The sequence below is a fragment of the Panthera onca genome, chromosome E3 (assembly GCF_046562875.1).
Source record: "Panthera onca isolate mPanOnc1 chromosome E3, mPanOnc1 haplotype 2, whole genome shotgun sequence".
Classification (NCBI taxonomy): Eukaryota; Metazoa; Chordata; class Mammalia; order Carnivora; family Felidae; genus Panthera; species Panthera onca.
This window is the reverse complement of record NC_138354.1, coordinates 26,759,378-26,787,005: the sequence shown is the minus strand read 5'-3', so window position 1 is coordinate 26,787,005 and position 27,628 is coordinate 26,759,378. Positions and strand designations below refer to the sequence as shown.

The following is a 27,628-nucleotide window of genomic DNA, read 5'->3' as shown; positions in this document are numbered from 1 at the left end:
ACTTTATTGCGTATCAAGTACAAGTCTTTGCGGTTGGACTGGGGTGGGGGTGGGTGTGGACTGGGACTTAGCCCCTGTGAGGTTGACACATAAATCAACATCTAAGTCTTGTTGAATCAAACATGAATCCAGTGATGTGTGGAACATATGTGTGTGTGTATGTGTGTGTGTGTAATGTACATGTGTGCACATATGTGTGTGTGTGTATACACACACACACACACACACACGCAGTATATATAGCATTCTTTTTAAAAAAATGTTTATGTTGAGAGAGAAAGAGAGTGCATGAGCAGAGGAAGGGCAGAGAGAGAGAGAGAGAGAGAGAGAGAGAGAATCCCAAGTGGGTTCTGTATTGTCAGTGCAGAGCCCAACTCGGGGCTCGATGTTACAAACTGCAAAATCATGACCTGAGCTGAAATCAAGAGTCAGATGCTTAACTTGACTGAGCAACCCAGGCATTCCTAGCAGTCTTTTTTTTTTTTTTTTTTTAATTATTTTATTTAAGTAATCTCTACACTCCATGTGGGGCTTGAACTCACAACTCCAAGATCAAGAATGGCATGCTCTTCTGACTGGGCCAGCAAGATGCCCCAATATATGGCATTTTTTTGCAGATTTGCCAAATGATTCACAAGGCATGTGACGGAACTTAGAACTGAAGCATCCAGCAGAAAGGTGCAATTTACCAAATTACTCAGGGGAGACATCCCCTCTTGAGTAATCACTACTGTGAAATCTAATTGGAACTGAATTTTGCAAACATTTAACATACATTTGAAACACAAGCATCCAATCAGTGCTCAGTCACTGATTCACTTTTTCATTCACTTATTTATTCGTTAATTCATTTCATCAACAAAATGTCATCAACTGAGTTAAAATTTTTTGGTATCATCCCTGCTAGCAGTTGGTGGCAGTATTCATTCATTCATTCATTCATTCATTCATTCAACAAATATGTGCCAAGTGGTTATAAATAAGATGTTGAGCAAGTCAAGACACACTCTGCCCTCATGTGCTTCGTTTCTAGCAGATTAATTTAGACAGTAATTTAATTACTATTGAACAGTAATTAAATGTAATTGTGACAGGTGCTGTGAAGAAGCCCAGGACACTACGGGAGACATATCTGTGGGGTTAGTGAAGGCAGTCCATTGAACTGATGCTTGAAGTAATTTTTTTCCCCTCTCAGTGTCATCTTAAAGCTGTTTTGTGCTTCTTTGGCTTCTGCACTGAAATATGGACTCGCTCCAAGAGCAACATTTTTGCTCACTTACCATATGCTAAGAGCCTCTATCTGGAATGCGTCTCCATGAACCTCCATTGCTTGTGTTAACTCCTGTTTCTACTGGAGGTATAAACAAAGGAGAAAGATCTACTCTGTAGGTTTCACATGCATTCGGATATGAGGATGCTTTTAAAACTTGGGCTCGGGCCTGGGTGGTTCAGTCAGTTAAGCATCTGACTTTAGCTCCGGTCATGATCTCATGTTTTCATGAGTTCAAGCCCCATATGTGCTGACAGCACGGAGCCTGCTTGGGATTCTTTCTCTCTCTTCCTCTCTCTCCCTCTGCCACTCCCCCACTCAACTGTCTCTCAAAATAAATAAACTAAAAAAAGGCCCCCAAAACAAAAAACTTGGGCTTGAGATAGGGGATGTATTGGCCTGCCAAGTGTTGCCATAACCAAATACCACGGACTGGCTAGCTTAAACAACACAAATGCATTTTTCCACAGTTCTGGAGGCTGGAAGTCCAAGGTCATGGTCCTTGTCAGGGTCCACAGTTTTGGTTTCATTCTGACGCCTCCTTGGCTTGCAGATGGTCACTTTCTCACTGTGTCTTCACCTGGTCTTTGCTCTGTATGTACCTTTACACGTCCAAATTTCCTCTACTTGATAAGGACACCGGGCAGATTTGATTAGGCCCCACCCTAATGGCTGTAATATAAGTCACCTAATTAAAGGCCATATATCCAAATATGGTTACATTATGAGGTTTTGGGGGTTCAGATTTCCAGCATATAAATTTTGGGTCAATACAGTTCAGCCCTATAATAGAGGCCAACTCTCCTCCAGTCCTCTCAGGGCCTCCCATTAGGCTTCCGGGTCAATGCTGGCTATGCTCAGAATCACCGGGGGGAGCTGATGGACAACGGCCAGGCCCAGGCCCCGGTCTAGACCAACTAAATCAGGCTCCTGCACTTTTTCTTTAGAGCTCCCCAAATGGTCTCGGTGGAAAGCCAGGCTGAGATCCGAGCCAGGATCTAGAGAACCTTATCCATGGTTTCGCTATTCGAAGTTTCAGTGACCCACAGTCAACTGCAGTCAGGAAGCAGATGACCCTCCTTGTGACCTTGTCAGGAGGTCAGAAGCAGCCTAGCGCTAGGTCACAGCGCCTACATCACTCGTCCCACTTCATCTTGTCACGTAGGCATTTTATCGTCTCACGTCGTCACAAGAAGGTGAGTATGGGACAATATTTTAAGAGAGAGATTACATTCCCATAACGTGTATCACAGTATATTATTGTTGTGAATCTCTTACTGTGCTTGACTTCTAAAGTAAGCTTTGTCACAGGTGTGTATGATAGGAAACACATGGTCTGTATAAGGTTCAGTACTATTCATGGTTTCAGGTGTCTGCCTGGGGATCAGGGACCACTGCTGTAGTTCTTCCCAAACTTGCCTGACCATAAAAGGCATCAGAGCGTGCCAATGGGGAGCATCAGAATATTCCGGGAATATTCCCCATCCTCCTCTTCAACTCTAATTTTAATTAGTCCAAAATGATAAAAGGAACATATGCTTTCCAACAGTTACCTGAAAGCCGGATAACCCCTATAGTTTTAAGTATGAAAAATAGGTAGCCGTTCTGAAATTTCTGCAGGATCGGATCCTTTATGTGGCTGCGGTGAATGGCTCAGTTCATTTTTGAGGCAATGAGATGATTTTGTGTGAAGTTCAATTACAAAAGGAGTGACTAAAATAGCACATGACTGATAATACGTTTTTATAATCTTTGAATTGAGGTCGGGTGGCAAGAAGTCAGCTCATTAATAATATGGATTGTCTCAGTACGGTAGCACTTCACAAATACCTTCCTAAATTCTCAAAGTTGGAACTTTTCAGAACATTTACATATCTGATCCACCATGAGATAGCATGAGATGGAGGAGCTCAGGTGTGGAGCAAGGGGGCCCCTCTGCTTGGCTCATTACTGCACCTGTCCCATACAAGTAATGCCTTACACCTGTGTAGATCTTTCTTCACCTTAACCACCTGGGCTCTTGATACGAAGCACTTTCTAATTTGTGAGGTTCAGGGATCGGGGCTGAGACTCTGCCTTTCTGTCTAGAGCTCCTGGGTCTGAGCACCACACCCTGAGTAGTTTGGTGTTCGAGCGCCTCCACATTTTTTAATATGCTACACTGTTCACACATTCTTCAAATCACTTCCATATTTTCCCCTTCATTTGAACCTCTTAACACTATTGCTATGAGACAATTGGTGCAAATATGGTCTCCATTTGACAGATGAAAAGTTGGGCACACCTAGGTTAAGTGATTTGTCCGTCTCATAGCTAGTTAGTGGTAGGATTGAGGACGTTTGGATTTTTCTCTGGCTCAGGTGTTCTCAGACTTGAGCAAGTAACAGAACCACCTGGAGGACTTGCTGAAACAGCCAGCCCAGAGTTTCAGCTTCAGTAGTTCTGGGATGGGCTTTGAGATTTGCATTTCTTTTATTTTATTAACGTTTATTTATTTTTGAGACAGAGCATGAACAGGGGAGGAGCAGAGAGAGAGGGAGACACAGAATCTGAAACAGGCTCCAGGCTCTGAGCTGTCAGCACAGAGCCCGACGCGGGGCTCGAACTCACGGACCGTGAGATCATGACCTGAGCTGAAGTCAGACGCTTAACCGACCAAGCCACCCAGGCGCCCCGAGATTTGCATTTCTAACAAGGTCCTCCTTAGGCTGATACTAAATACAGGTCTCAAAGGACAGCGTCCTTTGAGGACCATTGTGCCTAGCTGATATCCAACCTCTTTGTAATACTTGGTAATACGGTAATACTCTGCTGATCAGATTGTGAGATTTTAGGCATAATTTAGCTTGATAAGAGAACATACAAGGTTATCAACCCTTAGTAGTTTTGGTTAAAGAAACCAAATAACCTTGTACTATGGTAACCATCACTCCATGCTAAAGGTTTGCCTGCATGTTTGCAACTTCATTAATTCATACCCTCATTTGTCCTGAGAGCTGTGGTTTATTGTCCCATTGAAGGACTATTCCCACTGTGGGAAATGGTAGGTATAATTTTATTTAGAAATTTGAATCTAAAAAAAATAGAGTATTTGTTTTGGTGAAATTCCTATCAAAACAGGATTGCAGACACTGATCTCCAAATAAGAAAACGAGCATTGTTAAATCAGCAGTGGATTTCTTAAGTCTTTGGAGGTAGTCTTTCCGTATTACCTGTCTGGGGCAGCCTGAGGACAGAGGGGCAGTTGAATGAACAGCGGAGGATGTAATTTTCATTTGTATTGACTTTCTTGGAAAGAATGCCATCTATCGTGACTTTAGATGACCCCTCGATCTGCTGAATTCTGAATCATTTATCTACAACTCCCACTGCACACTAGGTCTGCACCTCCAGTTTCCTCAAGAAGTTTCCACTTGGCTATCCCATAATTCATTCCTCCAACAAACACTTATTGAGCATCCATTATGTGACAGGCACCATTATAGGGTAGGGAATGATTGTTCCTCATTAGGGAGTCCTTGCTATGGGCTGGACATGAGGATAGGCAGAGGTATGAAGTGTGAGCTCTGGAACTATATCACCAGGACCAAATCCTTACACTATTACTGTTGTGTGACTTTGGGCAAGTTACTTAACTTCCCTGTGCCTTGGTCTCCTTCACTATAATGTGGGATTGTGATGGTAGCAACCTTATGGTGGTGCTGCAGAGCAAACACATGGAAAGCATTTCAAAGTGTCTAGTGTATGTTAGGGAGTCCGTAAATGTTAGTTATTTAATAAGCCTTTTACATGCACCCTGCCATTTAATCAGCCACTCCCTAGGGTGGTACCAATACTGCCCCTATTGTACAAATGAATCAAATAACTTGCCCAAGGTCACTTATTAGGTTGCTAAACATAAAATTGGATTTAGTTTTCTCTGATCCCAAATACGATGTTTTTAAGCCCTATACTAAGCCATCCAAGTGCTTAATGGTAGTACTAACACTTTCTTTCTTCATCCAAATTCTCCAATCTTCAAGGATCTTAGCACTGGATCGAAATCCTTAATTGGGCCCAAGTCAAGGGCAAAATGGATTTGGGACAAAGGTCAAGAGGCTCTCAAGAGGTCTTCCCACAACAGAAGGGAGGTTAATGCTGTGCTGCCTCCGAGAGAATTCCTCCCTTGTTGGTTGCTGTGCAGTCTGTTTGCCAAAGTGGAGATTCAGTCTGCAGACGTTTTCTTTGGTCACCTCCTCCTCTTGACATTCTAGTCATGATGTGACATGAAAGGACATGCAGTTATTTGTTCCATTCATTGGATAAATCTCTGTCCTGTTGTTGATCTTTAGATTCGAGAAAATGTCTTTGTAAATATTGATGAAAACGTCCCCAGCCCCATCTAGCCAACACCAACCATAGCAAAACTCGGTGTGCTTCTGCCATCTAGCTCTGTGGACTGGTGGTCTGGATGCTGAGTGTGAGGCTGGTGACCCACTGGGGCTCAGGAGGAAGTCATGACTAAGCTCAGGGCCTGTGGTCAAGACTGCAGATGGGGCTGGAAGGTGGGAACACGCAGCTATGGGAGACAGATGGCTTTGCAATTTTTTAAAGACTCCATATCGTCTTAAATATTGCCACTTAAGTTCACAGTTAAGACCGCTAGAAGCTTACGTGGAGGAGCACAGAGCTGGGAATGAAGGGCTCTACAATGTAAAGGCAGACAGGGCAAATGGTTAAGAGCAGTGGCTCTGGAGTTAGATTCACTTGGATTTGAATCTCAACTGCACTGAAGACTTGGACAGTTTGGGTAGGTGACTTTAAGTTTGCATTGCCTTGGTTTCCTCATCCATAAAAGGAAAATACCCCTGTAGGATTCTTCTGGGTTTTGAGATAGGCATATTAAACCATTAAAAAGTTTGTGGCAAATAGTTAAGAAATTTTAGTTTTAGGAGATCAGGCTCTGCTATGCCACCAGCTGGGTCATTTCTGAGGAAGACCTTTTCCTTCTACAGGTTTGAGTTTTCTCATTTGCCAAATGAGGATAAGTCTAGATGTTCTTAGATGGTTCTTGCAGTTCTAGTGTCATGTTGTACAACAGCCCGAACGAGTGTAACTCAGCCCCCTAGTGGCTCATAGCTCTTATTTCAAGATACCATAAACAATCCCTCCGACTGGTATCAAGACTTACCTAGGGTTTTCTTTGCTATGCAATGAAGGCTCACCAGGGGCTGTTGCCTCTGGTCACTGGTCACTGGATTGCAGAGAGCGGCTTCCCTGAATTCCTAATGTCTCAGGACATTATGCTTGGTACACAGTTTTCCCTTAGTGCTCCTTTTAATGATTTTATTAGTATGGTCACAAGTTTGCTGTCTATAGTACATTGATAATGTAGCTGAATACAAATATTTTAAATAAGTAAATTACGTAAGTGTGTCAAATTTTAAAATGTCAACTTTTGAGTGATCATGCATTTCCCATGCATTTGCATCTGCAACCCCAAACTGCACAACTCAATCTGTGCTTATCCTCACTGGGTTTTGGTGTACCCATCAGCTAGGTTGGGGCAGGAACTGTTGTGCCTTTTTTGCAGACCCAGATTTTCAAGAGCAAGAGTGTTGAACTCAGGCATTCCATGGAACAAGGTGGCAAAACCAGGTTTTGCTTTGGTTCAGGTAAAAATGCAAATACCGACTATTGCTTGTGTGAGCCACCTGATCCCCCAGGGCTTGGGCTAGCACAAAGGGTATTTTGATATCCCTGCTTGAGGCCAGCAGGCAGTTTCTATACCCGGATTTCCTCCCTGGGGTAAAATTCTAGAACTGAGATGCACAGTCTTCCAACATGCTGTCAGTGATATAACTGGAACCAAGATGCGATTCGTAGTAACTTTTTTCATCAAAGGTATTAACAGTCCAAGCCACAACCTGAATGCCTTTAGCCGACCACTTCTTCAGGTAGTCCCTGGAGAAAGAGGACAAACCAATCCTGTCAGAACAAGGACCAACTGTTCCTGGTATTCACTGAGTACTAACAGCGCCCAAAAAGAGCCTCCTAACTGGTCTGTGTGTGGAATCAGAGGGAGTGTTTCAAAACCCAGCACCAGAACCTCCTCCACGTTGTTCCAGCTTACACTTCAGTGACTTACTAAAGACACCCTACACCAAAACAGAAGTCATACCGGAGGCCATACTGGCTTGCCCCCACCCATCTCCTTGGCCTCATCTTACACCATGCTCCCCCCTCCCCCTTTCCTTTTGGTGTCGCAGAATATGGATTTTCTTTCAAGTCCTTGAAACAACTAGGCTCCTTCCTGCTGTAGCACGTTTTTGCATGTGTTTTCCCCTGTGACTTGGATCTCCACACTCCCATTCCTACTCACCCTTTTTGTTTTTAAAATGTGTATTTATTTATTTGAAGAGAGAGAGGGGGGCAGAGAGAGAGGGAGAGAGAATCCCAAGCAGGCTCGGTGCTGTCGGTGCAGAGCCTGATGTGGGGCTCGATTTCGTAGACTGTGAGGGCGTGACCTGAGCCAAAACCAAGGGTCGGACACTTAATGGACTGAGCCACCCAGGCGCCCCCTACTCACCCTTCTGATCTTAGCTTAGTTGTCACCTCCCTGGGGGATGTTTTCCCATGATTAGGTCAAATTACACAGTAAATGGACACTGTTCTCTCCTACATAGCATTTATCTTAATTGTAATTTTATATTTATTGCATTTGATTTGATTAGCAACTTCTCTTTTACTTGACTATAAATTCCATGAAGGCACATCATGGCTTTCTTTACCACAGCATCTTCAGCTTCTTAGTAATACCTTGCAAATCTGTAGGCCTACGTCAAATATTGACTGACTTGAATGCACACATACCTGAAATAACCCAAAACTAACAACTCTAATCAGCTGAAATACACAGCTATAAGATTACCACAATAAAGGTCAGAGACTGCTAGTAGGTTAGAGAATGGAAAGTTTTCTGGGAAGCAATGGAGCAGAGCCTATAATGTAGAGCAGAGCAGGAAGGAAAGTGGGAGGGGTAAGGTAGGTGCTCACAGGATGTCTTCACTGGAGCTCTGCCCTGCATCTGTGTTGCTTTTCAAAGGGAGCCAATCACAAGGACTTATAATCTATCTCTCATCATAGTTTGGCAGGTTTATTTTTTATTAGGTTTTTCTTTAAAACTAAAAACTGAGAATATTTGATCAACTTATTTTGGAAACAGTGAAGTATGTCTGAACTCTTCCCACCTAAGAAGCCAGTGGCATTCCAACTTAATAAAGCTATGGTGGGCGGGAGCCTGGGTGGCTCAGTGGGTTAAGTGTCCAACTGTTGATTTAGGCTCAGGTCATGATCCCCGGGTCATGGGATTGAGCCCTGATTAAGGCTCTGCACTGTGTGGAACCTGCTTAAGATTCTCTCCTCTTCTCTCTCTCTCTCTCTCTCCCCCCCTCTCTCCCCCTCTCTTCCTCCCTCCCTCCCTCCCTTCCTCTGCCCCTCCGCCCTGCTCACCCCCTCTCTCTAAAAAAATAAATATAAAGGCATGGCGGGCTTTGCGGGTGAAACCCAATTCAGGCTGTCCACTGTTAATCCTTCCTTTCCAAGAAGAGCATTCCAGGAAATTTGTCAGAAGAAGATAAAAAAAAAAAAAACCTTTCAACTTACGGGGATACAAAATCCTTTTGTATGAGGAAAGCTGAAATTCCACACAGGTACCACAAGATATTATGCATGCTCCAATCGAGCAAAATGTCCATTACCACAAACATGGACTGTTTCCAGTAAGTATCATAGCGTGGTTTCCCATCTCCTGTATGGCTAAGGCTCCAAGGTCTATGAGTTAAAGCTGTCACTACATTCTGATCTGTTTGTCTCATCTGAAAAGGAATTTTGCAAATTAAAATAAGCATCATATCTAAAATCTAATACCTCTCATTTTTCTTTGGATTTAGCCAATCTACTCTTTCTGATGAGGTGGCCATAATGGCCCCCATGTCTACTAAATAGATATAAACCTTTTGAGTAAATAATGTAAGGGATGTAAAGCATTTACTATACAGTATAAATAAGAACACTTCCTTCACAATCTATACCTTTAAAATGAGTAAATTACAATCTCAGGGTCAAATTTTCATGTCACAAGAATAAACTTTCTGTTGGTTATCAATTTAAATTCTGGCCAGAGATAAGTAATTAGAACTTAGTGAGGATAGAACCATGATCATTTCCAGATGAGTTGGTTAGCTTTTGATTCTTTCTAGAGAAAATGGCTGAGAAAGAGTTGTGGGGGTGGGGAAGTGGGGTGAGAAGGAAGTGAGAAGGGAGAACAGAGAGAGAAGTAGGGGTGGGGGTTGGGGACGGACAAGGAGAAATGGGGAGATGCGGATGTAATTCTTTCTGTCTGTGTTCTGTGCTCCTCTGGACAATGTAGCTTACATTGTGAAGTCCTCTGTAGTCAAGTAAGATTGGGAAACATTGACCCAAATGTTTGAAAGCCCCATGACGCTATTCATCTCAATGATAGTTTGTATCTGGATAGGTTCCACTCTTCCTGTAAAACTTTAAATGCATGCTCTGTTGGTCACTGTGAACAAGGCTACAGAACCAACTCAATATCTTGGAAACTGGTAAGTGAAGTTAAGGATTAAGCATTTAATTGCCAATTGCATAACTAAATAGTAGACGAGAATTTTTATAGAAGTATTCTAGCTAATATGTGAAGAAGTGATAGACTAAAATAATAAAATTTTGCCAGTAAATTGAGAGCTGGCTGCTGGCATCAATAGCAGCCGTAAACAACAACAAAAGAGTCAATCAGATATTTTGTGCCTCCTGATGAAAAAACTACCCTCACCTTTGAGATTCTCTTGCCAAGAATAATTGAACCTCCACTGATCAAGTCTTTTGCTCTCACTACCAATTTATAGGAAATATATACAGGGGAGGAATGTGTTAAACTGTATCATGGCGTAAGGAGCAAAATCTGGACTTGGGTAATCTCTACAAAACAACCTGGATTCTTCAATAAATACATGCAGGGAAAAGGAGAACTTACAGGTTCTAAGATTTTATATTACAGAATGTAGTCTTTATTTGGGTCCTGATTCAAATTAACAATTATAAACAACAAAAGCCATTTAAAATATTTTTTAAGACAAATGAAAAATTATATATTCACTAGATATTTCCTGATCTTAAGGGCTAAATGGTTTCAGATAGGATAATGGTTGTATTGTGGCTGTATTTTTTAAAAAGGGGAATAACTTTTTAAAGATATTTAATGCAATTTTTATGGGTGAAATGATGTGTGGAATTTACTTCGAAATAATGCTGGGGTACATAAACGGGGGTATGGATGAAACAAGCTGGGTCAAGGTTAAAGGGGGGCTCGTTATACTACCATCTACTTTTGTGCATATTTTAAATTCTCCATCATTAAGAGTTTTTTAAAAAGTTTATTCTGCTGTTACTTAGCGAGATGAAGAGGTACATAACTCCTCGTTCTGAGAGCACTTACTAAAGTAATCTGAATGAGCCTATGAACAACATAAAAGAAGGAACTTAAAGAGGAATCATGGTGTCTTAAAATAGGGTAGGAGTTCATTCCCCTTTCTGAATTTCTCTTGTTAAAAGGAGTTTCTTAACTGAAATTCAGTTCAATTTCGCAGGCATCTAGCTTATGCTTACTTGGGCCACTTCTATGATCACCATCAACTAACATAGTATTATGTACAATAAAAATCCTGAATTTACCTTATAGATGACTTCTGGCAAGAAAGAGCAGACGATACTATTATTGTATAGTTGAGGAAACTCCATATATATTTTCTTTAGAGCATCAGTAGCCTGTAAAGCAGAGAAATTCATGTATTTTAAATTTACTTAAATGCAACAGTCTCAGCTAATAACTATTACCTATGAAGTACAACCCTACTGAATAAATTAGAACTTTACTAATATATGGGGATGTTGAAAGGAGTATGGGTAGATTCCATTATCCATTGGGAAACATCTTAAACTCACACCTACAGCAGACAGAGGGGAAACTGAGGTACTGCTGCTTTACTATTTGTTGAGAAGCTCACCCCTTTGGTCATGCTTTTGGAAGGTATGGCAGTGGAGGCTGAAAGCAAAATTTTAAACCTTTCCTTTATAACCTAGTTTAGGCACTACGAAGAGTCCTTTTATACCCATAACTCTATCATCCTCTGCCTTTCCTAGCCTAAGCATGAGCCAACCAGCCTGGGAACTACTAAGAGTACATTTGCTCAGTCCAGGGGACTGAGAGGAAATGGCATTCATCACCAACATGGAGGCAGAAACAATGGGACAAGGAAGGAACTGGGAAGAGCTGAAAGTCTTCCAATTCTTCCCAAGATGAGCAGAAGTTTCTTTTTGTAGTTGCCAGATGAGTAAATGAAGAAGAAATGATGGAGCTAAAACACTCATACTTTGTAACCTCTAGTGAATTAATAGATTTGGCCACTGGCATTAATAACAACTAACAACAGAGGTGACTAGGTGGAGTGTAATGTTGCTATATCATAATTCTTGAAATACCACTAAGTTCTGGAAAGTCACACTTACCTATAACTAAATATAAATAATAAAATGCATTCCAGAAAAGAAAAAAGAACATAGAAACTATTCATGTCATGTTTCCCCTTCACTAATGTGACAGTGTGAGTTATCCAGCCAAAGTTCTCTTGTTGTCTGAACTAATGTCTGCTTTATGTGTAACGCTTCACCAACATTTATTTAATTCTCATAACAACCCTATGTAGTTGTTTCTTTTATTATTCCCATTTTATCCATGAGGAAACTGAAGCATATCAAGGTTAAGGTTACATTTTAGTAAGTGACAGAGTTTAATCATGGTCTATTGGACTCCAAAGCCCATAATCTTGGCTCCTGGGCTCTACTATCTCTAATTTACTACACCTGTTCCTTTATACTCCCATTTTGTGAATTAGATCACTATGTTCTATCCATTGTTGCCAAACCACCTGTGAGCACCAAATCTCAAATAGCTGAATTTAAAAAATATATGTTTTCTTCTCCCCCCCCCCCCCTTATTTTAAGAGAATAAGCATGAAGGCCAGTACACCGTGGTGAAATGTAGGACCTATCAGGGATCCCAATGTGGGCAATATCATCAACAAAACCTGAGATGCTCATTAAAAATACATGTTCCTTGACCCACGACCCCAGACATTTTCAGAATTTCTTCTCTAGGTGATATGGCCCAGCAATTAGTATTTTTAATAGGTATTCTTGGTGATTCAGATGTGGGCTGACTGGGACACTTACATGCATACAACTATCAGTAACATAATAATAAATGAGCCAGAGCACCATTTTCCTTTCTTCAAAAATGAGAGTCTACTGTGCTACAGTAAGGATATATACTTGGGCTCTTATTTCTGGTTTCAATGTTTCAACTATAGGCTGAAATTAAAAAAAAAAAAAAAAAAAATGACATCATCAGAATGGTGGCCATTACTGATTATAGCTTTCAAGGAAGGAAAATACCTGTAAGTTGTCCAAACGCAGAAAAAAAGCATTTGTATTTGAAAAGCTGGTTGTAAGTGAACAAATGTAATCTAAATCATATTTTCCCATTGATTTTCCATTGCAATAATATATTTTTATGAATAAAAGTATATGTTATATAATATAAGCAAAATTTTACTTAGGAATGTCATACATATTTGAAGAAATTATAATAATTTTATCATAAAAGTTCATCTACTCAAATCATAAAATAACAAAACTATACATAAGAACAGAAATCATACAAGAAGGATAACTCTAAGTAAAAGATAAATATCCTATTAGCTATCAGAAACTTTATGTATAGGAGTTCTCTTGAAATTCAGTTGATAGTTATCCATCTAAAACCGTTAACTTATCAGCCAGATGCAACTGGTCTTGTGTCTGACTCCTGAATTCCTTCTTACGAGGTTAGCCGAATGGTTTGTTCACGAAGTGCCTCTTTATGGTTTATCTTTTGTAAATGCTTTATGCAAGGAAAAGAAACCTATTTTGTGTTAGTTGTAGAATATTGGAGTTGTTAAAAGGTTCCATCAAAGGTTAAAAGTTCCATAATTTACTATTTCCCTAAAGATGTGGAGCTGTGCATTGCAAACTTCCAATAAGCAAATATAATTTATAAAAATAACATAAGAAGGATAAGTAACAAAATATATAGTTAATTTTGGAAGTGACTAGCGATTAAATTGTGAAGTCTATGGTATAAACTGTACCATATTTGCATGGCCCTTGACATCAAAGAAGATTGTGAGGTTATAGTTTAGGCACTCTGCAACAGCTTCTCTCAGGGTAGGGATCTTTTCATCAGGGAAATCATTCCTATAAGAGAGGGAAAAGGAATAGTGTATTGCAGGAAAAAGACAAAGATAAAAGTTTAGTGAAACAGACATCTGACAAATGTCTCCCAACCAACAGGAAAGTGTGTTTTCCCTGACTTCCTTTCTTTAACCATACCGAAGTCTAAGGATACTTTGCTTTAAGTCCTTAAACCAGATTAGATATTCTTGACCAAAGAAGAGCAACAAGAACAAAAATCATTTAATTTTTATGAAATTACTAGTTTATGATATAATTAGTAACTCTACTCACAGAAGGGCAGAATATAATGCCACCTCGGGAGAACTTGAAACTTAAATTTAAGACTGTAATTGCCCTAATAGAACCTTATGCAGGAGAAATTCCCACGAATATATAAATCTGTTCACTGTATTGTACACTTATGTGCAACTGTTTAAAATAATCTTCTATACATAATTTTCTGATAAAAGAAAGTTAAGTGCCTGATATGTAAGAAATCTGCTTTTCTCAGATAATGAAATTTCATTCTGCACGATTTAACTTCTGTTTATTCGACCGTATCATTTCAACTGTAGTATTTTGGCTAAAAAAAAAAAAAAAAAGATAATTTAAAGAGTATAGGCAATTCTGCCAGCCATTCTACTCAATGCCTATTCCATGGGAGTGAGAGAAGAGACATGAATTTGCTATTCCTTTGGCCAGTCTTAGTTTCCATGCCCCTTCTCATGATGAGCCTCTCACAGCATTGAGGATAGTTCTAGAGAAAATACCTATTTTTCCTACAACATGGTCCCTAAACACAAGCCTATTACTTCATTTGGTGTTCAAACAAAGAAAATGCAACAAGTTCCAACTGTAGGACAGACTGGCTGAGTTAAAGACATTGAGATGGTATACTGACTCCAAGCACATACCTTTTTTCCCCTGAAGTTAGAAAGGTGTTTCATTAGTTCTTAGTGTCTGTTTTTCATTACAGATTAGAAAAAAAACCCCAAAAAACAAAAAAAAACCCCAACTATGTACAGTGATGTAGTGTAATACAGTAATGGGGGATGGTTACCCAGAGGATATTTCTCATTTGATTTTCCTTCTCTGTCTAGAGGTTTTTTGTGAGTTAAAAATTTTTCACATATTCCTTTCTTTAGAACGCACTGGAGTATAAGGAAAAGTGAACGTTTTTTAGGCACGTTAATGAATGAATAGTTTTCTACACATGTTCTGTTGTAGTTCCATTAAATGAAAGCACTAAAACAAATTAATATATTATTTAATGTGTATATTAATACAGTCAAACCTATTAACATACAGAAAGTCAATTAGCAAATCAAGACTTAGAGCAATGCCTTAAAGGGGATTGTAAAACTTTTCTAAGGTTCCTCCCTGCCATCCCCTCTCCCTCTGCCAAATCATTCAACTTCTCTAACTTGGAAAGTTTACAGAATTATGGAATATGATCATGAAGAATTTAGCCATTGGTCTTTTTTTTTTTTTTTTTTTACTAAACTTGTCGCCCTACATTTAGCCCCTTGTAATTATAGACATTCTCTAGAATCCAGAATTTGGATTTTATTTAAGGGTAGCAGCTTACATGATAGACTCCAACATTTTCAAACAGTGGTTTCTCGCCTCTATGGATTTCCAGAATCGTTACAGGTAATTTTTGATGACTCTGGCTGAAAGTTTATCAATTTTGTTTATCTTTTCAAAGAATCCTCTTTTGGTTTCATTGATCTTTTCTATTTGTTTTTTTGGTCTCTAGTTCATTTGTTTCTGCTCTGATGTTAATTATTTCCTTCCTTCTACTCACCTTGGGCTTTGTTTGTTCTTCTTTTGCTAGTTCCTTTAAGTGTAAGGCTTGATTGTTTGATATTTTTCTTTTTCTTGAGATAGACCTGTATTGCTATAAATTTCCCTCTTAGAACTGCTTTTGTTGTGTCCCAAAGATTTTGGACTGTTGTGTTTTCATCTGTCTCCATATATTTTTAAATTTCTTCCTTGATTTCTTTGTTGACTCATTAGTTGTTCAGTAGCATGTCATTTAGCCTCTACATGTCTGTGTATTTCCCAATTTTTTCTTGTGACTGATTTCTAGTTTTATACCATTATGGTCAGAAAAGATGCGTGATATGAATTCTTAAATGCATGATATGATCTTCTTAAATTTACCGAGGCTTGTTTTGTGGTCTAACGTGTGATCTATCCTAGAGAGGGCTCCATGGGCACTTGAAAGAATGTATATTCTGTTGTTTTGGATGTTATGTTCTGCATGTATCTGTTATATCCATCTGACCTAACATGTTGTTCAAAGACTGTTTCCTTGTTGATTTTCTGCCTTGATGATCTATCCACAATATCATACCTCCTTAAAGGATTTTAAAGGTGATGATGACCCTAAGCATATTTTCCTTTAATTGTTGACTTTGAAGCCAACATCTTATTAGCTACGATGTCACTGCAGTATTAAAACCTGCCTTTCTCTTGCATATAGCAGAACAATGAAATAAAGAGCAATTCCAGAGCCTGCACTTAGAACTTTCAACCATTAACAATATTCTTTCTTGATTAAGGTATAATTTCCTTTGTTTGACTTTTCTTTTTTTTTTTTTTTAATGTTTATTTATTTTTGAGAGAGAGAGAGAGAGAGAGAGAGAGAGAGAGCGAGCGCAGACAGGGGAGGGGCAGAAAGAGAGGGAGACACAGAATCAGAAGCAGGTTCCGGGCTCCTAGCTGTTAGCACAGAGCCTGATGTGAGGTTCGAACTCACAAACTGTGAGATCATAACCTGAGCCGAAGTTGGATGCTCAACCGACTGAGCCACTCTGGCGCCCCTATTTGTAATTTCTTTCAGATCCTAGGAAAATAAAGTCTAAATCTTTTATGGAGGACTATAACATAATCACTGGGTTGAATACTCAAGGAGTATTGATCATTGTCCAGAGAACTGATACAAGATGAGTAACAATGAGCACACATTTTGGGAGGGATTTAAATAACCACATTCCAAAGTTTATTACCCAGTATACTAATTCCAATGTGTTTATAGCTGTTAATGGTGGGAATGGTGTGGGTTCTGTGATCGTTCACTTTTGGGAAACATTAAATTGAAGGTAAGAATTGTTGATGTGGACTGTTTGTCCCCAAGGGGAACATCTAGAATATAGCGCTTGATCTGAGTTAATCACAGAACCTTTTTCTTGTGGAATATCTTACAGGACTAGTTCTGATATATATATACATACATATATATATATATATATATATATATATATATATATATGTGTGTGTGTGTGTGTGTGTATATGTATATATATTTATACATATATAAATAGATATATAATTTTTTGTATATATATGTATATTTTATATATATAAAATTTATATGACAGTACAGAGTAATTGTCTAATGTTAGTAATGTTAGTGACTAGATAGAGTATTGTCTTGAGAATAATTCCAAAGCCAAATTTGGCCTCAGTGGGAAAAGATGAAAAACATCCATGCCTTATTTCTGTTGTTTCTGGCACCGTGCTCATTACTTGGGAAACCTGTATACAGTTCAAAACAAAACACAACAAAACAATTTTCCTGGAGAAGATGTGATTAGAAGGTGCCAGTGTCTTTCTGTGATCTCCAACAAAGCTGAAAGGTACATTTAAGTGACAATGAACCACTTACCTTAACCTGTGATTTGCTGCAGGATTAAGCTTCCTAATTTGTTCAAACGTCAAGTCACACAATCGACCAGTACCATCGGTCGTCCTATCAACTGTGTTATCATGCATTAAGACAGGAATCCCGTCGGAAGTAAACTCAATGTCCAACTCCACACCTGTTGCTCCATTCTTAGCTGCCTTAACAAAAACATCAACAATATTAATGGCAAGTGGCCAAGGTCACTTTACAATCTAAATGCTCCAGACAACCAACAGGGCTAGCTAAGGAGACAGCTTCTCTTACCGATTCCTTCCCCTTCCTGTAACAAATAGCAACCCATCCAGTTCCAGTTTCTACTTTTCCAGATGATATAACCTTCCTTCAACCTGCACACTTAGGGATTCCTCAAACGCTTCAAATTCCCCACCCATGGTAGTAGATGGAGAGGTTTCTGGAACTAAGTTTTCTTTGGTTGCTTTAACTCTTTGGGCCATTAATGGCTCACAATTACAAATACTTAGACAAATTCCATGTTTACCTATACTCTGTTTGGTACAGCATCTCTGATTACCCTGTGTTTGTTGATTAGCTGTATATTGCACTACTTCGGCATAAACAGGATGAGCCAGGGTTTTGTTGGTTTAACTCTACCTTCTGTATCAGAAACACCAGGCCTGCTTCTAGGGGACATTACATTTGTTTATGTGAGCAGCACTGGCCGTTGGCCAACAAGCTGGTAAGCACGATAAGGTACACTAGAATTTATCTACAAAGGGAACGTGAACATTAGAATATATAAAAAGAGAACCTGAGCTCTGAGACGCGCTAGCCCACATTTGGTTCCCTGGCTTGTCACAATGAAGACATGAAATGCTCACCACGATCAAGACTTTAAATTAAAAAAAAAAAATTAATTATGCAAACACCCAGAGCAGTATACAGCAAAAAAGACTTCACAGATGTTAATATTTTGCCGTATTTCCTTCTATCTCTTGCTGCCCTAAAACACAGTAATAGTTACTATTTAATAAGCCTTTTCTATATAGTCAGGCACTATTCTAAGTGCTTTAAATGTATTAACTCATTTGATTCTTGCCATATTTGGGTAGGTACTATTGATATTCTCATTTTCAGATGAGGAAACAGAGATTAAGAAACTTGCTCTGGGTTGTACAAACTAGGACACAGTAGAGGCTGTACTCTTAACCACTAGATGTTTACTACTGACCCTACAGATAGAGTGAAATTTCTCCCCCTTCTTCTCCATCTTCAAGTTGATGTGCATCATTCCTGTGCCATTCCCTTACAGGTCTTTATGTATTTGCTACATACATAATTACAATTAAGTACCTGGAAATGGTGTACAACTCTGTACCAGTGCACAGTAGACATTCAATAAATGTTAGCCGTTGCTATTTATTGTGTTCTTTTTAACACATTTTTAATTGTAACATGGTTGAATTTATCAGTCATGTCCTTTATGGGCATAGATTATTCTACCTTATTTAAATCCTTTCCTACCTCTATTTATAAAGATATAACACAACTATATTTTCTTCTAAGCTTCCAAGTTTGACGTCCACATTATGACCAAGATTTTCCCCATCTAAAAATCCCAATTCTATCACTCACTGGCTGTGTCATCTATTTACTTATCATACTCTAAGCTCAGTTTCATCCTTTTTAAGATGATACTTTTCTAATGATCTTAAGAGTTGTGAAGATTTAGAAAGAATGCATGTAAATTACCAAGCTTGGTGCCTGGCTCGAGGTTGGCTCTCAACATAAGTTTTGATTCAGAAAACACATCTCAGAGAAAAAGCCATTACAATAATGATTACATCTTATACTGGTTAAAAAGTTTATCGTTTTATAAGATTAAAAGTTATCTTTTCTAAACTAAAGACAATAGTACATTGGGAAATCAATATGGATTATATCATTTATGACATAAAACAAGATGACATTTTCAGTATTCACAGTGCAACTGTCTCACTGTGACACAAATGTTCTCCTTAGTCCTTGAGGCGGGCACTATAATTAGGTTCAATTATATCTGTATTCATTAGGGCCATCTTTATTTGGTTGCAATACAAGAAATAACAATGGGGAGACATTGTATCTTAGCAAGATTACTAGAACTAATGAGTTCATTTATTTGTCTCTTCTAAGTAGTTTATGAAGGCCCAAACAAAAGCTTTATAAAAGAAATCACCATATTAGAGTTTCTCAGACCAGATCTTCTAATGGCTGCATTCAACTTTCTTTACCAGGACTTTTATGTTATTCCAGATACAGAGGCAAAAAGGTAAGCTCCTGATTCTAATTCATGTATCAGTATATAATTCGTACTCATCTTTTCATTTATAACAATTCCTTATAATAGTATCTTTTCTTCTATACATACAAAATTTCACATAAAACATTCACATAAAATTTCACACAAAAACATTAAATTTCACATAAACAAGTTTATAAAAACATTGCAATTTTATTAAAACTTTATTTTATGTTAAATGTATTTATTTTAAAAAATTAAAATAAAATTTATTTTATTTAAAATGAAATAATTTAGGGGCGCCTGGGTGGCTCAGTCGGTTGAGGGTCCGACTTCGGCTCAGGTCATGATCTCACGGTCCATGAATTCAAGCCCCGCGTTGGGCTCTGTGCTGACAGCTCAGAGCCCGGAGTCTGCTTTGGATTCTGTGTCCCCCTCTCTCTCTGCCCTCCCCTGCTCATGCTCTCTCTCGCCCTCTCTCTCAAAAATGAATAGACATTAAAAAAAAAAATCTTAAAAAAAATAAAATGAAATAATTTATTTTAAAATTATACTAATAGTTTAAGTAATAGAATAGCACAGTGTAGTATAGTAATAGCAATCAGATCAATAGTTGCCTTGGGGCAGAGGGGTGAGTGGGGGATTAACTCCAAAGAGAGCACAAAGGAACTTTCTGGGGTGATGGATATAGATTAAGATAGTGGTTACCCAGGTGTATGTATTTATCAAAACTAATCAAACTGTACAATGAAAATGTCTCTTTTATTAATGTAAATTATACTTTGATAAAGTTGGTTTTAAAACTATTTGCTTTAACAAATTCATTATACTTATATGACTTTTTAACTGTTTCATTGAAAAGTACATTTTATTTTTTATTTTTTATTTTTTTTAAATTTTTTTTAACGTTTATTTATTTTTGAGACAGAGAGAGACAGAGCATGAACAGGGGAGGGTCAGAGAGAGGGAGACACAGAATCTGAAACAGGCTCCAGGCTCTGAGCTGTCAGCACAGAGCCCGACGCGGGGCTCGAACTCACAGACCGCGAGATCATGACCTGAGCCGAAGTCGGCCGCCCAACCGACTGAGCCACCCAGGCACCCCGAAAAGTACATTTTAAATATCCATCACTATACTGTAACTTCACTTAAAGAACTTCATTTGTGTTGACTGATAATGAAAACCACAGATTCCACTACTAAAACACGGAACGGCAGTGTTTTTTGGTGTATAATTCATCCATGTACAATTCAGTGGTTTTTATTATATTCACAGAGCTGTGCAACCATCACCACAATTTTAGAACATTTTCATCACCTCAAAAAGAAACTGTGTGTCCATTAGCAATCCACATTCCCTGGCCCCTCTAAGTCCCTCTATCTCTATGGATTTGCCCCTTCTAGACACTTTATTTATTTATTTTTATTATTTTTTAAAGGTTTACTTACTTATTTTGGGAAAGAAAGAGAGAAAGAGAGAGAGAGGGCGAAAGAGAGAGAGAGACAGTGAGCACATGAGCAGGGGAGGGGTAGAGAAAGAGGGAGAGAGAATCCCAAGCAGGTTCCGTGTTCTGTCAGCACAAAGCCTGATGCAAGACTCGATCTCACAAACCATGAGCCCAAATCAAGGGTCAAATGCTAAACAGGATGAGCCACCCAGGCACCCCTAAACATTTTATTTAATACAATTATATAATATGCAGTCTTCTGTGACTGGCTTTTTTCACTTAGCATGTTTCTTTTTTTTTTATTTTTTTCAACTTTTTTTTTTATTTTTATTTATTTTTGGGACAGAGAGAGACAGAGCATGAACGGGGGAGGGGCAGAGAGAGAGGGAGACACAGAATCAGAAACACGCTCCAGGCTCCGAGCCATCAGCCCAGAGCCTGACGCGGGGCTCGAACTCACGGACCGCGAGATCGTGACCTGGCTGAAGTCGGACGCTTAACCGACTGCGCCACCCAGGCGCCCCTGTTTCTTTTTTTTTTAATGTTTATTTTTGAGAGAGAGACAGAGCGCCACCAGCAGGGGAAGGGAAGAGAGAGAGAGAGACAGAACCTAAAGCAGGTTCCAGGCTCCGAGCTGTCAGCACAGGGCTGGATGTGGGGCTTGAACTGACAAATCGGGAGATGATGACCTGAGCCGAAGTCGGACGAAGTCAGATGCTTAACTGACTGAGCCACCCAAGCACCCCTCACTTAGTATGTTTCTAAGGTTCATTCATGTTGTAATATGTATCAGGACATCATTCTTTTTTCTTGCCAAATACTATTCCATTGTATGGACATATCACATTTTATTTATCCATTCACCAGCTGATGGATATTTCTGTTGTTTGAATCTACGAACAAGTTTTTGCATGATGTATGTTTTAAGATGATAACTCTATGTTTAACCTTTTAAGGAACTGCCAGACTGTTTGCCCCACTGGTAGTGTATGAAGGTTCCAATTTCTCCACAACCTTGTCGAAACTTGTTATTGTCTGTCTGTTATAGCCACCCTAATAGGTATTTCATTGTGGCTTTGATTTCTATTTTCCTGATGGCTGATAATGTTGAGCATCTATCCTTATGGATTTATTGGGCATTAATACATCACAGTCCTACCAACAAATACTTACTGAGTGCCTATGAGATAGGAGGTACTGTTTTAAGAAGTGAGGAGACAGTGGTGAACAAGAAAGAAAAGGATTATGGATCTTATATTTCAGTAGGGAGAAACAGATTACAAACATGTTACATGTAAATTATGATGGTGACAAATGTTTTGAAAAAGAAAACAGAGAGTAATGTGAAGGTTAAGGCAGGTGAGGGTCACTAGACAAGGCCACCAAGGAAGGCCTAAGAATATGACATCTGAGGGGCGCCTGGTGGCTCAGTCGGTTGAGTGTCCGACTTCAGCTTAGGGTCATGATCTCACGGTCTGTGAGTTCGAGCCCCGCATCGGGCTCTGTGCTGACAGCTCAGAGCCTGGAGCCTGCTTCGGATTCTGTGTCTCCCTCTCTTTCGCCCCCTCCCCTACTCGTGCTGTCTCTCTGTCAAAAATAAACATTAAAAAAAAAAAATATATGACATCTGAGCTGAGGCCTTAATGATCAAAGGGAGAAAAACCATACAAAGAGTTTCCAAGTAAAAGAAATAGCAAGTATAATAGAAAGACCACAATGTAGGATGGAGTCACAAAGTGTTGACTGTGTACCCAAATCTATTCCCCTTCTTCCCTGCTCGTAGAGACCTATTCTTGCCCCATTTTTCAGCTTTCTCTTGTGTTTGGAGTAAGTGAACTAATTCCAAACCCTGTGTGTGTGTGTGTGTGTGTGTGTGTGTGTGTGTGTGTAGGATGGAGGCTTCTGGGAAAGAGGGATTGAGAGTGGATGGTGTAATGTGTAAGAATGGGGCTGCAATGAGGAAGACTAGTAAATATGCTGCAGATGGCAGAGCAGACAGATCGACACAACCTGAGTCCCATGATTACAAATTGAATAGCTGAGGGGCATCTGGGTGGCTCAGTTGGTTGAGTGTCTGACTTCGGTTCAGGTCATGATCTAGCAGTTTGTGAGTTTGAGCCCCGCTGCTGTGCTGACAGCTGCTTCAGATTCTGTGTCTCCTCTTTCTGCCTCTCCACCACTCTCACTCTGTCTCTCTCAAAATAAATAAACATTAAAAAGTTTTTTCAAAAAACATAAATTGAACAGCTGAACAAACCATCCTAGAAGTCCCCTCTCCCACATATTCTTGTTATGTGAGATACTAAGTCCTCTTATTGTTTGAGGTGTTTGAAGTTAGAGTCTCTATTACATGAAGCCAAAAGCATCCTAATAAGCACCCAGGGTGGCTGGAACAGAGAACAGGGGCTTTGAAAAAGATATAAGATAGAAGGTGTTCAAATTTTATTTAATCCCAGTAGAGAACCACTGGAGGATTGTAAATAAGAGCTGGGCATAATCTGATTTATACTTTTAAAGCTGCACTCTGGCTCCTGTGCAGAGAATGGTCTGTGGGTATAATTAAATTCCTCAGTCACTGTTTATAATCATGTATCTGTTTTTGGAATATACTTATTTAACTTCTCTCAAGTTTTTCCTTCTATATCAATTTTATAATCTACCAGAAATTCTACCATTCTCAGAATGTCTTTCCTGATGTTTTACATAGTAAGATGCTTTAGAATATAAATTATGAGCTGCAAACATACAAAGGGAGGAAGAACGGGACAAAAAACAAACTTTGATGGAAATAAACTACATGTGCCTTTCAAAGCTGAGAGAGGATTCGACTTTATCTTCTGCAGTCTGTATTCAGCAGCTAAATTTTGTTATAGAATAAAAAGTTCATCGATATTCAAACAAGTTGAACACAATTCATTTCCTCTTAAGACCAGGAATCAACTTGGCACAATGTTTATTACACATATTAAAGATATGCACAACCCAAACATGAATGGAAATTACTATAATTCCCTTAGAACACAACAGGATATGAAACACTATATGTGTATGTGTATTTCACATACATACTTCCTCGTTTAATATGATTAATATTCAGTCAAATGTGTTCCTGGCCAAACCACTACATCATTGATAAATACTTAGGAATGCCTTCTGTGTTCAATTAACACTGAGTTACACTTTAAGGCAACTTACATAAAGGTTAGTTGAAATGGAAGCCAATGGCAATTATGTACTTTTTTCCTTATAATTATCTTTCTTTTCATGACAATTCTCCTGTATAGCTATGTTACTTCACCTGACCTATTTGAGTGTAAGACAGAACGTAAAATACATTCTTCAATATCTTTATATTTATTTATTTTTATTTATTTTTAAGGATTTTATTTATTTATTTTAATGTTTATTTATATTTGAGGGAGAGAGAAAGAGCATGAGAAGGGGAGGGGCAAAGAGAGAGGGAGACACAGAATTTGAAGTAGGCTCCAGGCTCTAGACTCTGAGGTGTCAGCACAGAGCCCGATGCGGGGCTCAAACTCACCAACTGTGAGATCATGACCTGAGCCAAAGTTGGACGTTTAACTAACTGAGCCACCCAAGCATCCCAGTATTTTATTTTTAAGTAATCTCTACACCCAGCACGGGGCTGGAACTCACAACCTTGAGATCAAGAGTCGCATGCTCTTCCAAATGAGCCAGCCAAGCGCCCCTTCCCTAGGTTCTTTGTGATGGAAGGGAGACAGAGCACCTTTTCTAGCTTTCTATTTAAAAATAAATAGAAAGATATTAAATCGCCTGGATGACTCTGTCGGTAGAGCATGCTACTTGATCTCGGGGTTGTGAGCTTGAGCCCCACGTTGGGTGTAGAGATTACTAAAAAAAAACAAAAACAAAGAAAAGCCCCACAAAGAACCAAGGGGAAAGAAGCATAAGAGAAGTCTAACTTGGTTTACTAACATAGAGTCAGGTGTCCTCCACTAAATTAAAAGCTGCCTTCCTGACCCCCTTCCTTCTTCAAACTTAAAATTTTTTACATTTACACTGAGCTGATTTTTTTTAAAAATTTTTTTTAATGTTTATTTATTTTTGAGACAGAGAGAGACAGAGCATGAATGGGGGAGGGTCAGAGAGAGAGGGAGACACAGAATCCGAAGCAGGCTCCAGGCTCTGAGCTGTCAGCACAGAGCCCAATGCGGGGCTCGAACTCAGGACTGCGAGATCATGACCTGAGCTGAAGTCGGACACTTAACCGACTGAGCCACCCAGGCGCCCCACTGAGCTGATTTTGAAAATGAAGGCCATCTTTAGATTATTGGCCTAAAAAGCTTACATTTGTGGAGGTTATCATGGGCCAAGCACTTTCTGCGGACTACCTCACTGAATTATATAGCCTATTAGGTGGATACCAATATCACTCCCATTTTACAGATAGGGAAACTGAAGTCAGGGGGGGAGGGTAGAGTGAAGAAAGGTGCCCTGATGGTGTCTTGTTTCCACACCCTACTGGAGACCCTATTGGGACACAAAAGCTTTAACTTGCTCGTTATGTAATACTGTCTGTCCCTAGCTAGATAGCGAGTCTAAGTTTTTACATCCCGGAACACGGTCTAATCTCTGACAAAGAAAAGCACTGGGGCTTGGAACCAGAAGGCTGAATTCTAGAAGGAGCTGCATGTATTTGAGTCAGTTTTCCTACCCATTCAGTGTTAAAATAATCTCTCAAAGAAATGTGAGGAAGAGATGTACTTCCACAGATGCAAAAGCGCCTGTATAAATGTAAATCTCTCTTACTACTCAAACTATCATTATGAAGTCAGGAGGGGGACTGCCAGGAGCTTGGAGGGAGCAAGAGTCTCAGGAGAGCTTGTGAACAAGAGGCAGAAATTGGATCAGGAGTCCAGCTGCTGGGGCTGTCTGGCATAAACTGTGTGTTTGGAGAAGAAGGTGATAAGGAGAGAGATAATTTGGAGGACAAGCAAACACAGCTCCTGTGAATGTGATCCATTTAGAATAAACTCAACTACTGCCAGAGACTGTACTTAATCTGGCCACATTTCCTGCTTCATTTGCCAGTCTTTGTTCTTGTTCCTTGAAGTCAGATCACATAGTGTATAGTCTCTTACCTGAACGTTCCAACATCATCCCCACCTCCCGGCTTTTCAACTCGCTCTTCTCCTTTCCTGGAACACATTTCTCCCAGATCTAAGGCTGGCTCCTTCTCACAATCCCAGTTTCAGCTCAAGACATGTCTTCTGAGAGGATTTTTCTGATTACTCTATCCAAAATAGCCCAAGTCCTCTTCCCAGTCATTCCTTATCCCGCTACCCTATTTCTTTATTACACTTTTCACTCTCTTAAAGTATCTCACTTGTGTATTGTTTAAGGCGGATTTCCCCCATCCCAGCGCAAGCTCTGTGAAAGCCGAGGCCCTTTCTGTCTTGTTTAGGAGTGTGTCCTCAGTGCCTGGCATATAGCAAATATGTAGGTATTTGCTGTGTTATATAAATAAGTTGGGAGATTTCTGACTTCAGAGGGATAGACGGCCACTGGGATATATTCCCTGTGTACGAAAGGTATCATGAGAATACTGGAGAACCTTCGGAAGGTCGCGGGGGTGGCGGGCGCGAGGCGTGGGGGACTCACCAGCCGAATGGCCGCTAGCGTGTTCTCGGGCGCGTCGTGGCTGCCGCCGCGGTGAGCGATGGCGGAAACGCGGTCCCGCGGCTTGAGCACCTGCAGGGCTCTGCGGGAGGGCACAGGCTCAAAGCTGAACAGGCGCAGCAAGAGGTAGAGGCTGCCGGTGAAGAGGCAGGCATTGAAGGGACTACGCGTTACCAGCAGGAGCAGCAGTAGCAGGAAGGAGAAGGGGCCCAGGAGGCCCCCCTGTTCCTCCCACAGCCACATGCCGGCGCCCGCACCGGCACGGACAGGAGTCCCGGACCCGCCGGGCTCCCGGACAAAAGCGAGAAGCGAGGCCGAAAGCCCAAGACACTCGCCGCAGAAGGAACCCTCTTAGGGGACCAGCGCCGCACAATGGCGGCGGCGGCCCCATCCGGAGAGGGAGGCAGCTGTTCAGCCAATCAGGGTGGGGGATCTGCAGAGCTCGGGGGCGGAACCGCTGCCATGGCAACGAAGGTGGACCCAGGCGCTAGGCTCACGTTCCAAAATAGCTTTGGATTATTCTGGGGTTGAGACCTCAACCAAGGTTTTCAGACTCCAGAAGCGGGTGGGATACAAAAGCGGTCTCATGGTTGTACAGCTGGAAGGGATCTTAGTGACTCTTCATTCTGCCCTTGAGGAAACTGCCCAGGGAGCCTTGCAGGGGCAGGACACTTAGACTATTTATTTATTCAATTCAGGATGTGCAAACAACAGTCCAGGCGCTCAGGATACAAGAGTGAACAGGACCAACAGGGTCTCTGCTCTCCTGGGGTTTACATTCTCGTTGGGGGACGGGCGGGGGTGGATAATAGTGCTTAGGGAGTACAGCTCACATTTGTAGAGCGCTTACCATGTTCCAGGTTCTGTGCCAGCAAACGTTTGTCTTATGCATTATCTCATTTATTCTCACAATAAATCTTCGTCGATAAGTATTATCTCAAGAGATTGAATTCAATCGACTTTAGAAGGATTTTTCAGATTCTGAGGGA

The 27,628-nt window shown here is 40.1% G+C and overlaps 1 protein-coding gene across 2 annotated transcripts; it reads right to left on the bottom strand.

Annotated features, from left to right (window-relative positions):
• Positions 1-6,580: 6,580 nt before the first annotated feature.
• On the bottom strand, positions 6,581-27,045 carry GDE1 (glycerophosphodiester phosphodiesterase 1). 2 transcript variants are annotated; one of them, XM_060648631.2, is made up of 6 exons: positions 26,622-27,045; positions 17,274-17,449; positions 13,516-13,621; positions 11,003-11,095; positions 8,915-9,126; positions 6,581-7,213 (listed from the first exon to the last, which is right to left on the bottom strand). In XM_060648631.2, the coding sequence occupies exons 1-6, from the start codon at positions 26,880-26,882 to the stop codon at positions 7,066-7,068; spliced, it is 996 nt and encodes a 331-aa protein (XP_060504614.1). In that variant the 5' UTR covers positions 26,883-27,045; the 3' UTR covers positions 6,581-7,065. The 2 variants fall into 2 exon arrangements, with proteins under 2 accessions (XP_060504614.1, XP_060504615.1); XM_060648632.2 differs by having other exon boundaries at positions 17,274-17,445; positions 26,622-26,729.
• Between the last annotated feature and the right edge of the window lie 583 nt (positions 27,046-27,628).

Coding starts and splice junctions, on each gene's coding strand:
- GDE1 (XM_060648631.2), bottom strand. CDS start 26,882: ATGTGGCTGTGGGAGGAACAGGGGGGCCTCCTGGGCCCCTTCTCCTTC. Junction 17,450..26,621: donor CGCTAGCGGCCATTCGGCTG/GTGAGTCCCCCA, acceptor GTTTTTGTTAAG/GCAGCTAAGAATGGAGCAAC. Junction 9,127..11,002: donor TGCCAGAAGTCATCTATAAG/GTAAATTCAGGA, acceptor ATTCCTTTTCAG/ATGAGACAAACAGATCAGAA.